Here is a 13106-nt window from a genome sequence, read left to right on the forward strand (position 1 = left end):
TTTTCAGACTTCGAAATCTCTGTATTCAACACGTGAGTAGACTGAAATGCAACAGTGCCTATAATTGCCTAGCGCCGACTGACCGGCCGACAAGCAGAGTAAGAGACGCAGCACTAGCGTTGCATTCTGAAAGTTAAAATAGATCTTCGGCTGATGACCGAAAGTCAATATCAGTTTCGGCCGAAAGCAAACCGAAAGCTAACTTTTTGGCTTTGGCCAAAACAGAAACTATGCTGAAAGAGGCCATTTGCCAACTTTCGGCGCCGAAACCGAATTTCGGTCTGCCTCTACTTAAAAGGTCAGGTGGGTGAGACCACCCCTGCCGCTGTCAGGCCCTTTCTTGATCTTTAGTCACTTTCTGAGCCAGTTCCCTTCCCTTCCCAAAGTAAAAGAGCAACACTTGGTCCAACATGGGCTGCACCACAGACAGCCTCTCCAAAGTGTACAGCATCAAAGTGTCCCAAGATTATATAGGACAGAAAAACAGAAGTAGGAAGACGATGGTAAAACTTCATCTGCTACCTTATTTAAAGTCACAATCTCTTCCTCTTTACTCACAGTAAGTGGGACCGCTCCGGTGGCCTAGTCCTTAGAGCGTCTGCCTCAAATGCTGGAGGTCGTGGCTTCGATACCTGGCTGAGTCATATCAGAGACTTTAAAAATGGTAATAACAGCTGCCTCGCTTGGCGCTCAGCATTAAGAGGCTAGTGTTAGGACTGGTTGACCTGGTGTCAAGATAATGTGACTGGGTGGACATCATGTTACATGTCTGCAATATGATGTCCCAGTGCTAGGGATCACTATAAGCTGCCACACTGCAGACATCGTAGCGATATGACTAAATTGTTAACGCTACGTTAAAAAACCAAATCACACACACACACACACATAAAGTGGGACAACAAAAGGTGACCCCAATTATTGAGAAGATCCAGGTGTAATAGCTTGTTCTGAGAACCTGTCTGCATCTACAAATATAAACAGTTCTATCTCTTTGGTTCTCTTTCCCTGTAATAGGAAGTAGGTGTATGTCACATGAGATACCGCCCAGTGATCCATGTCCAAACCCAAAGCCTGGTGACCCAGTTCCCATGTGTCCAGTGTCCAAACCCAGAGCCCAGTACTTGGTGACCCAGTTCCCATGTGTCCAGTGTCCTTTTCAGCTGTCACAAGACCTAACTCCAAGTGACTGGTGCTCAGCAACTGCTACCTTGTGATGCAAAGCCTGTTACCTAGTTACTGATAATTGATAACCTCTGTCAGTCACAAGACCCTATTCTGGTGTCCAATGCCTAGTACCTAGTGATAGTGTTGGATACATGTTGACTGGTTACAAAACTTCAATGACAGTGACTAGAGAAAAATACTGGACAAGTGGTATCCAACACCTGGTGACCCAGTGTCAAGTGACAGAACTTCACTGTCTTCTTACTCACTATGTGGTGCTGAATGTCCTGTATACAGAGTGCCCAGTGCCCAATCACCATTCAATGACTCATCTGAAGATGTAGACCATTAGTTTAGTTTGGGGACTCAATTCTTATTAGTCAAACCCAGTTACCTCAATTACATCGGGAGTCAAAAAATCGTTGATATAACTGGGTCCCAAAATAGCAGGGTTTAGCTGACAAACCTACTGCAGTACAATCATTATGCATATGAAGGAACTGTACTTTATTTAAAGTATTTTCTTCCGTTAATGTTGACTTGTGACCAGTAGCAAAACGTAACTGACCAAAATTGTACATGAGAATCTATAGATTTTGCTCATCATCAGCGGTACAGTTAAACCTGTATATGCCGGTTTTTAACAATAAAATTTGGCTCTGTACCAGAAAAAGATGACGCTGTCGGTATTAAAATACAGACAACTGTAAAACATGTTTTAAGTCTTTAAAATTACCTGTCTCAACATCAAATTATGTAAGAAGCTGACTTATGCTATTCATTTGTAGTCACATATTTCTCCAGGCTTTGATCAGTGACCTTCAACAACAATGCATCAAAAGGAGAGTCAGATTATCTCCCTTTGAAGGATAGAAAGGCTTTTATATTTATTAAATAAAATATAAATGAAAGCACTTCTCTTTCTGTCTCTTTCATAGATATTATTCCTAGCAGTCACTTTCTACTTCATTCCATTTGCACTGAAGAATCTGTAACCATGGCACAATAATTGACAAGTTCATTTTAAAAAGAAAAATACAGGGTGCTCTGGTTTACTTTTTTTTTCCATTGGTGCTTTTATTTACTCTTGTTTAAAAAAAATTAATAGTCACATGGGTTTTTGATACTGGGGGACTGGCTTGGTTTGGAACTTTACCAGTTTCTGTTTATAGATGACTAAGTTGTGTGATCTAGCAATGCTGAAGTTAAAGGCTTACACTCACACCAAGCACGGAAACATTCAACCTATTGTTTTTTTAGATGTGAACTCTTAAAATAAATTGTTAATTTTGTATGGAATAAGTTGGTGACTGACGGAGACAATATTGGAATGGGATTCCACTATAGTTTGTTCCACACAGCATCATGAATTTTATCCAATCTGTCTAACTCAGTAAAATTTTAAGGTCAGCATCGTTAAATATAACTAAAAGTACCAGATTCAATTTAAATATATCATGTGATACGAATTAGGTATTTTTACCACATTTAATGAGGTTGATCTTGTAATTTACGGAGTTACAGATAAGATGATATTTACTATGCTATATTATCATTGTGCTGACTTATGACACTGTCCATTATGAATGCAGATCCAATAAAGGTCAGAAATTAAATTTCATTTTCTTACTCTAATGTATTGTTTATGACATAATTTTCCATGCCCTATACAAGTGATAAACCATGCATTGATGAGATTGGCTGATTAGCATTTTTACCAGTAAAATTTAGTCTTTTCTTCTTTCCATCCTTGCTGGTATGAGGTACAGCTAGTAGCTGAAATGTTGTATCATTTCTTTTAAAATTTCTGAGCTGGTAAGTAAAAGACACACTTCATCAAATTAAGCAAGTCCATGTGTTACTTCAGATTAAAACTTACGCCCAACATAATGAGATCATGGACTTAACAGAGGTCAAGGCAAGGATTTTTCAGACAAGACCAAAACGCTCAATATACATGGGTTTTCACAATAACCAAGGTCAAGTTTAGTGGGTTTGATGTAATTGAATGTTGCTTCAAATCAACGTCTACTAACACATGATGATGACCCCTCTTCCCATCAATCTGGAAGCTGGAGCTAGCTTTTGGAGCTCATGGCTTCCATACAATTTTAAGTACAGAAGATCCCTCCCTCAGTGATCTCCCCTTAGCAGCAGCTGTAGACTTCTTAAATCCAAACAAATCCCCCACCGAAACAGGCAACTTCTGTACACCTGTGTGTGCCCAAGCTGCAGGTGACTTTCATATGCCCAGAAGTACCTCTTGAGAAAAGGAAGAGGCAGAACCCTTCTTGCCAGCCCTGCGAGTCCACCGCCATCTACCTGGACCCAAACCTCAAACAACAAATGGGGCGACCATCTGTGTGTACATATGCCATGCATGCAAAACAGGTGGTGTGAATGTTCCATGCCGCTATTTTACGCAAACATTTGCCAGTATTTTGAAGCATTATGAACACTAAAAAAGAAGTTCGTAAATCCAGCTATGAAACAGAGCAATAAAAGGGTAAGAAATACATATTCTGACAATGACTATCGGAGAAATGAACCACAAGAAGCACAGCTTTGATAGTGATGTACTAAAAACCATAAAAATCAATGAAAATGGACATAGATGCAATGCATTAAAAGATGAATTGACAAGAAATTAACAAACACAGGATTAAGACCAAGAGCAGAAATGATGAAATACAACTCGAATATGAAGTACCTAAGTGACAAATGTGAAAATTAACGGAATCTTAGGCATTGAATGATATTAGGATTTCTGGAAAAGTGTGACATTGAGATCCTGACAATGAAAAACCTAAGGGATTATAAGGTGTAAAAATGTGGGTGTATACGACCCAAATTCAGATTTTAAGGTGCCCACTACTACCTGTTCAGCCTTTAAACAAACAAGTCCACTTGTTGAATTCTCCCTCAGCTGAAAAAGGGTCTATGTAGTACTAATATTAGTACCCCATCTCCTATCTTGTGGATGGGGTACTAACATGAACCTATGTATGTCAATAGAGCAAGCTGGGTGTGATTCACCCCCGACGCATTTTAGCATAAAATCAACCATTTTGAACATGTTCCTTGCATATAATGAAATAAATTGAGTAGTCCTCTTATTTAATACTGGCAGTGTCGAAAATCATTGTAGAAATAGCTGTAAAATCTTGTTTACCTTTCTTATCCGATATTTTTGTTCAGATCGTCCGCCACATAATGACTACTTCCATTCTCATCCTTGAGGCCTTCTTTGTAAACGTAAACAGATTGTAGTAAAAATATGGAGCAGTTTGAGTCGGAAATTCTGCACATTAAAAGTAAATACGGTTTATTGGTAACTTTGAAATTCCATAAAGAAGACATTATTCGACACTTGTTTGATAAAAAGGATGTATTTGTCCTGCTACCCACTGGATTTGAAAAGTCAGTAACTTTGCCTTTTCTCAACAAAAGCTGGTTTCTGCAATTAATGCAAGTATCCATTCTCCGTCTTCGCACATTATGTCATTCAACAATTAATAACATGGCGTAGAATATCCAAAAATGGTCTGGCAAGCCTTATTTAGAACAGGGCTCAGGGTGAGAGTCTTGTGTTGTCTTTCATGGCGGACACGGTGAGGTTAGTGTAACCATGCCAATTTATTTTATCGTGTAAGGGCTTAATAAATTCAAAATAAGCCAAACTTCTTTCACAACATGATTATACTCATGTAGTAGATTTCTACACTGTTTGTTTTTCTGACTTTAGTGATGAATTTTTTTTGCTCCATTACATGATATGGGATCAGTTTGTAGCCTCAACCACAATAAATCAAGTTGAGGCTACGACATCGTAGCTAGTGTCTCTGCTGCCAACTAGTCCAAGAGACCATTCTTGGTGAAGAACAGCTGACCTTGTCTTCCAGGATATTCTTCTTGCCAAGAATGTGTTGGACGCAGGATGATCTTCAAGGAAGCTGTTTTAATGAATAACATACCAGACATTCAAATAAAGGAACTGTGTATGAGTTACCTCCTTGACATCTGAGGTATGCCATGACCAATGTATTGCACATGGCAAATATGATGCAATAACATCCTAGACAATTATCTGGACTCTGTCAGAAATCAGTTCTGATTGTACCACCAACTCAGATGGTGATAATTTTCTATCACATAAGGATCCAAGCATAAAGAGGGTCAATGTGTGGTGTGGTTTCAATTTTACTAGCTGGAGAAGCTGAAAATGAAGTCTTCATGGGGATACTAAGTTCAGTGTGACATTAAAAGTCCCCAGCAGAGCATCAGGTAGAGGTCAACAGATATCTGTTCAGAGATGATAGAGAGATGTGAGATCCTGCTGTACAATATCATTCCTACATAAATAAAATTCTGAGAAAGGTTCAGATCTGACCTCTCTTGGTTGGAGATTAGTGACAGAACAATCACCATCTTTTACAAGAAAAGTAACAGATCACTCTGAAGGACACAGCACATTATGCATCAACCAGTCATCAAAGTACTGGATGATGAGGACCACCATGATTAAAGCTTTGGAAACCGGGACATGGACAAAGGGAAGAGCCCAAATATGAAGATCTCCTGGCCCTGAAAAAACTTATGGAAATTCCTGTGGGTTGCGTAGATGGGGATGTGAAGTAAAGCATCCTGGAACTCTTATGAAGACCACCAGTCCTATAACATTATGGCATTCCTGACTGAGGCATATGTCTCCACCCTGAAACACTCATCCTTAAGAAACCTTAACAGGAGACAAATAATAGCGAGTGAACATCTTCCCCCACTTTTTAAACCAGGATATTCCAGGAATAAAATCCTGGATTCCAGATGCTGCACACTTCCTCAGAAAGATGTACACCTCCTCTACTGTTAGGAATACCAGTTAGAAAAGGTGGAACCAAATGCGGACCCCCTTGTAGATGACCCAGGAATTGTCCATGAGGCATGACCAACCCTCTGAAATAAGGGTCAGTCTGGCACCTATCAGGATGTAGGCAAAAGGGGGTCTTGGAAGGAAAGGGTGTGGCTCTCTAGGACTGAATGCCTCATTCCTTGGAGGTAGATTAATCTGATGACACCCTCCTTGCCATTCTGGCCACCTCAAAATATGTCTGATGGTTCTTCTGGGGACCCTGTTTAAAATATTTAGGAAGAGGACCAATCAACATTTTTACAGTGGTGGCATTTCTTCTCCAGTTTAATCGGACCCTGGATCATGTGAAAGTGTTGCTGATCTGTTAAATCTTGTAGGCCACTGTTGGGATTTGCCACCTGAAAAACATCTCCATATCAACTGAGCAAGCCTCAAAAAGTTTTGCTGTGCTCCAACAACACTTCTGATGTTTCCAAAACACCATCTCTATGAAGGTGGAAAAGTCTTACAGAGTTATGGTGATTGACACCTGAAAACAAGTACTTGATGCCTTACCAATGACTGGTGATTGGAATTCAGTTCCCAGTACACTGTCATGTATCCATGAACTGGTGACAAGTGTCTAATGAGGTGTCACCAGCCAATGATTAATCAGACAATGAAGACCCGATGGGGGAATCCAACATACAAGATCACCTACATCTGTAAGCAGGTCCACATGAGCAAAGAGAAAACAATGCTTCGTTTATGTCAGGAAGTGTCAGTCATGCCTCTTTTACAGAAGATTTTGTACCCAGAAAGAGTTCCAGACCCCTCCATTATGGGAGCTGGTGACTCCCTACAACTGAACATGCAAAGATCCACCCAGAGAATGGAAAGGCTCTACCAGTGCAGGGAATCAAGCAGGACCCTTCCTGCCCCAATAGGAGTGGCAGCTTTCAGCTGAGCCCCACATCACATCATATAAAGACTAAACAAGGACATGTATCCATTCATTTCACACACAGTGCACACCAAGTATGTGGGGTGAAAATTATCCAATCCAGCCACATTTAAATGCACCTTGTGATATGCTGAAAGACTGAAAGGAAATACAACAATAAACCAGAACAAAACAGGGGCAGCTAATACTTAAGTGAACTAAAGTTGCTAAGATGGGACATAAAAAATGAAGCTGCTGCATCATTACAGTGGTAACAAAAACCCTTAAAAAAATAACGAAAAGTATATAAATAAATGTAATTTACACAAGGACTCGGGAAAATATGAAATACAAAACAATGTACATGACTGACAAAGGATACATCCAATGAAAAAAAATGGCAAGTGCCCAGAAGCAAGTAGGAACTATACAAAGTCCACGGAAAAGAAGACATTCTGAATGATGGAAATCCATATGGCATTAGACTGGTATCATGTTCCACTTTCTTCTAGAAATTCAAACACTAACCGAAAGAGGAAATTTTCAATCTGGATTGGCCACTAGTGATAGGAAAAGATAGAGGAATGCAATAATAGCAGGTAAATTATTACTGATATTAAAAACAATATTTACACTGATGCTATTTTGAGACATTAAAATCCTTTATCGCTTTTCTGAATATCTGATAAAATGATCATTGGTGATGGCTACATATGTTTAGTTCGCTGAAAAAGCAGACTGTCTTGGAAAAGTAAATTCACCATGCAAAGCAGTTTGTTGCGTTTAATATCGCTGTGTAATACTCATTAAGCTTTATTTTAGCCTAAAGGTTAGTTTCATTTATTTGACCTTCTATAGCTTCAAACGATGATAGGCACCTTTTGTGTTCAAACCACCTCCAATATCCAAAATGTCATAAGGATTACATCTAGCTAGAAGTAGAAAGAATGGCCAGGGAAATAAGTCTATCCATGGGTAGTTCACGTCTTACACATTATCTACAGACCTTGAATCTCATCATCTAAACAAGGTAATGTATGTAAATAATGAAGTAAGCTCTGGTAATCAATAATGCATTAGGCATTCATGATTATTTATTTACACCTCTGAGGTCACTGTACGTTAACGAATATCAATCCTTCTTTCAAAATATGCAAATCTCAATAGTGATATGCCATGGTTTATTTCTGAGTCTTTCGAGAATCTGACTTTTTAGAATGTGGAACAGTGTGCTTCGCATAACGTACCACTGTCAATAATAAAAAAATGAAAGTGGAATTACTAATGTCTAAACTGTGCAGTATCTTTTGGTCCTCAAAATGTATTTGGACATCACATAACTGAACTGGAAGATTCTGCCCTGTTCTGATGTAATTAAGGGCGACATCCATCAGGGTCATTAGTAACTATTGTACTGACTTGAAGATAAATACAAGTGCATGAGTTTACAATTTATCATCAAATATAAACATACCAGTAGTTTGTTTATCATAAGTCGTTGGTTTGTGCAGCTCATCAATTTGCTGCGTCAATCCATGCATGATTACATCTTGCTCGGTTTCATTCAAAGCATGAAGAAGACACAAAAATGCACCAGGAAGCTTGGCCTTGATCCTTCGTAGGAGCTCTTTCGCGTCTTTACTTCGACTGAACTGACACATGGTTTTACATTCTTCTGCAGACAACAGACCTTCCTTCTCAAAGAAAGTCAAAAGAGTTTTGGGAGCAAGCTCTTCTAAAAGATATTCTTCAATTGGCTGCCACGCTTTAAGGAGCTCATTTACCGTATAATTCCAGGCCACCGATGTTTCTGTAAAGTAAATAGGTCTTAATGTCATGCAAAATGTTGAACACATAATACTAACAAAACTTAAGTGTTCTCCTTTTGTACAACAAACCTGGAGGAAATATGCACGTAGCCATACATTCTGCCTCATTATATTTTTTTCATAATTGATAACCAAGTTTTCACATAATATAATCAAATGAATATTTGTCTTTTACATTTCTCCAGGTACATATTAAATAAAGCGAATCATGGAAGTAAGGATCCCAGACCTCCTAACTTATTTTTTAAAATACTTACAAGGATTTTAAAAGGCATTTGGTCTCAAAACTAGGGAAAATTGGAGGATTCTGAGAGGGAAGTCACAATAAATGGAAAATGACATGCTAATATTTATGATTAATAAACGCTGTACTAATCTGATGCCTTACATTACTTTGTGACTGAATATCAGTCTTCTCTGACTTGAAGCAAGACTGAAAGGACATCTGAGTGAGGAGGAAGGACAGTGAGTAATAAGAATAAATGAATAAAAATTTGATAAATAAGGAAAGATCATTAAGATGCCCTTAAAATAAATACAATCTTGTATGGGATCCAATTTGGCAGGTGCAACTAAATTGGGGAGAAAGACCCAAATATCATCCACAAGAACTGGCCAGAAAAAAGACTAGTCAGGCTCCTACCAAGATACTAGAAAGATGCAATGTTAGCAGTAAAGGGCAAGATATGCTCAAAAAGACTGCCCCGCATGGGAGGGGAAGTGTTCCATACACTTTCTATCCAGGCACTCACAGGCACCATGTCTTGCAAAGAAATGGCAAGAGGGTGATTTTCTTCAGCCGCTCTTATCTTTAAAAAAAGGTTAATTCAAATTAATTTTCTGAACCTGGCAAAGCCATGATGTTGCCTACACTACAGTCAGAAGACCCAGACACCCTACACTTGCATGGTCACAGACCATTTTGCACACAACCCTTCTATTTATTACACAATGACTAAGGTGGGCTGCTTCTACTTTAATTTCCTCCTACTTTTTCTCTTTTTATTTTCTTACTTGCCAAATACAAACTTTCCATATATTTACCTCACACAAATTCAAATTTGGCACTTGAAAGTTGTATTTCCATATTTGCTATTTTTTCCACATAATATATTGAAAAATATGGAGGATGTACAGGTCATCTACTATGAGCATAAATTAACAACATTTCAAAATGAATCCCCTGTGTATGTTTGACTGCCACATCATCTGAACCAACACAGCCAACAACGCCAAATCAAGCAGTAATGTAATATTAATCTTTAACTTTAGTCACTGCTAATTAAATTACACTGTTAGTATGTTTCAACAATAATACCATATGGATGTCATCATTCTATACGTCAACCAAACATGTGACCGACTGACACATTTTTAATACAGGCAGCATACTAGAGAACCTAAATTATTCATGGCTTTAAATAAGCTGGACTTGTAATTTCAGGATTATTTCTGTGTGAAACACAGTGTGTACTAGCAGACTTGATTTACAATGTGTATTCAGTGAACTGCTACAGTGTTCAATTACCAAATGTGTCTGAAGCAATAGCTTTAGCATTTTACAAGCCAGTCATTGGATTAAAACTGTGAATGAAATAAGATCTACAATCAGAAAGATCTAAATTTTAAGAGTTAAGTTTGCTACCTGTACTTAGAAGTGTACATGTCTGCATTTATACTTGCTACCTGTACCTAGAAGTGTACATGTCTGCATTTATACTTGCTACCTGTATTTAGAAGTGTACATGTCTGCATTTATACTTTTATGTAGAATATTCATTCAGAAGTCTCATGACTGGTTAAATCTTATATCACTGAAGTAATGAGAATAAAATATGGGCAATTTTGTCAGGCAAGTATTTTGCACAGCAGTTTTACTTGAATAAAGGATCACTGATGCTAGGAAAAGAAGCAAAATCGTCTTTAGGGTAATGTTCTTGAGGGTTCTACCATACATAAAGTTCAGAAGACTATGAAAAACATCACATCTCACCATTCAGAAGTTCATAAGGTTTCTCCGGCTACAACAAACAACACAAGATACCAGTCTTTGAATTCTCAAAGTACTTGATTAGTACAAGAAGATTAGGATCAAATCCTATGGTGAAACCCATATAGAACTTAAAGATATGGCTGCCCTATAGCAGTTACAGTCTTTCTCTTTGAAAAGAAAGAAAATCATGTTTCCACTCATCAGAATGCTATCCACCTTGGAGGTTTAATGCCTTCTGACTGGACATATGCTATCTGCAACCATTTTCAAAAATTGATCATAGTTGAGTGGTCAGTCGATATGATCCTGGAATGAAGATTGGTTGTTATGCAGGAAGATCCTCTTTGCCGAGTCAGCAGAAGGCCTCTTTGCCGAGTCAGCAGAAGGCTCATCAGCATAAACTCTGTGTGGGCTTCTAATCTGGTAAATTCTGGCCACAGAGTTATCAGAATAAACCATGACACAGAAGTCCCGACTCTTTTGAGAACTTGACTGATTATTGCAAAAGATGGGAAGGCATAGACATGCAGTTGATTCCTCTTCAGGTTGAAGGTGTCATCTGCCCCATGCACAATAACTGGAACAGGAGATGGAAAGTGGTATTTTGTTGTTCAACCCTTTTGCAAACAAGTCTACCACTGCCCTCACTGAAAAGGACTAGCTGTCCATCTAGATATAACTTGTCTGGAATGTGGTGGGGTCTGAGTGATATCCACTTAAGCTCTCCATTTGTGAAAGTCCAAACAAAGAGAAGGTGCATGAATGCCTCCTTGCCATCTGAGGTACATATGTCGCCGAGTGGTGTCTTTGGCAGTCAACATAACTCTGTAATGATAGGATAACAGTCTGCATATATGCTGTTGATTTATAAGTAAAATCCTTCCTCAAGACCACAAGCCACGAAGGACTACCTGATCAGGCTCTAGATAGAGGCTGTTGATTTATAAATAAAATCCTTCCTCAAGACCATAAGCCCTGAAGGACTACCTGATCAGGCTCTAGATAGAGGCTGTTGATTTATAAATAAAATCCTTCCTCAAGACCATAAGCCCTGAAGGACTACCTGATCAGGCTCTAGATAGAGGCTGTTGATTTATAAATAAAATCCTTTCCTCAAGACCACAAGCCCTGAAGGACTACCTGATCAGGCTCTAGACAAGAACAACAGCCTGAACCAGAGCTGTTGGTATAGAGAAAGAATAAGGTTCTGGGACATGTATCAGATCTCCAGCAAGCCATCTGTCATGATTTAGCCACCAAGCATGATGGTGATGAAATTAGAATCCAAAAACAATTTGGCAGATTTGGGGTCTCGATGAGGTCTCCAGTTTTCAGAAGCGAAAATGAAGAGGCTTCATATTAGGTCTTCCTAGGGGAACTAGATCTGCTCCCACATTCAAGATCCCCAGAAGAGGTAAAGATGAGCAGACAATGAAGTCTTTCCAAACAGTATTGTTTGTGAGAGTATATGCGTGATTTGTGATCCTGTCTGGGAAGGAAGGATCTATGAACTTTCCTCGACTTCTCTTGGTTGGTATTAACCCTAGACAAGCCACTGTCTTCCACAAGAGTGGCACGTCCCATAGTAGGACACATCTGAGAATGTTGTGTATCAACCAGTCTTCAAATTACTTCATGACAAGAACCCCAAATAAGTGAGAGGCTATTAATACCATCAACCTGATAAAGGTTCTAGAAGCAGAACTTTGGCTAAAACAGAAAGCCCAAAACTGAAAGACACCGTGACCTAGACAAAGGCATAGGAATTTGATCTAGGACAGGAGGATGGGAGAGTGAAGTCAAACATCCTGGAGGTCTATGGAAACCACATCTGTCATTCAATCTGATAGCATGTCTGACTGAGGCAAACAGCTCTATCCTGAAACTCTTAAGGTCAGTTCCTTAACCAAGGGAAAGATCAAGAATGAGTATAAATATTTCCCCCTTCTTTTAGACCTAGGAATAGAATCCCACATGCTGAACGCTTCTCACCCTCTCAACTGCAATCTTCTTTAGAAGTATCTATATTTTCCATTGAGGATTCCAGTTTAGTGTGGCGAAACCAAATTGGATTCCTTGATAGAAAAAGAGGATCCTGGAAGTGAAGGCTTCTATCATAGTCAAAAGGATCCATGCACTGTCCATTAATTCCAACCAGTCCTCTAATAAGGCTATACTGGAACCTATGATGATATTTGGAGACGGGGGAATTGGCAGAAGAGAGTTCAACCTCCTCCTGAGGGAGGGAATGATTCCTTCCCTGGCCCTTCCAACTAATACATATTGCAGAAAATGGCATTTTGTTGGGACCTCAGTTTAGAATGC

General features: G+C 39.0%; 1 protein-coding gene across 4 annotated transcripts in view; it reads right to left on the minus strand.

Annotated features, from left to right (window-relative positions):
- Positions 1-13106, minus strand: part of LOC149777916 (uncharacterized) — a 57094-nt gene that overhangs the window by 17846 nt on the left and 26142 nt on the right. For all 4 annotated transcript variants that reach the window (XM_089939012.1, XM_089939013.1, XM_089939010.1 and 1 more), the window contains exon 5: positions 8434-8769. In XM_089939012.1, coding sequence (XP_089795138.1) covers positions 8434-8769 — 336 coding nt within the window. The remainder of the gene's footprint in view (positions 1-8433; positions 8770-13106) is intronic.

This window comes from Sinohyriopsis cumingii, chromosome 17 (assembly GCF_028554795.1).
Source record: "Sinohyriopsis cumingii isolate HCF-2022 chromosome 17, ASM2855479v2, whole genome shotgun sequence".
Lineage (NCBI taxonomy): Eukaryota > Metazoa > Mollusca > Bivalvia > Unionida > Unionidae > Sinohyriopsis > Sinohyriopsis cumingii.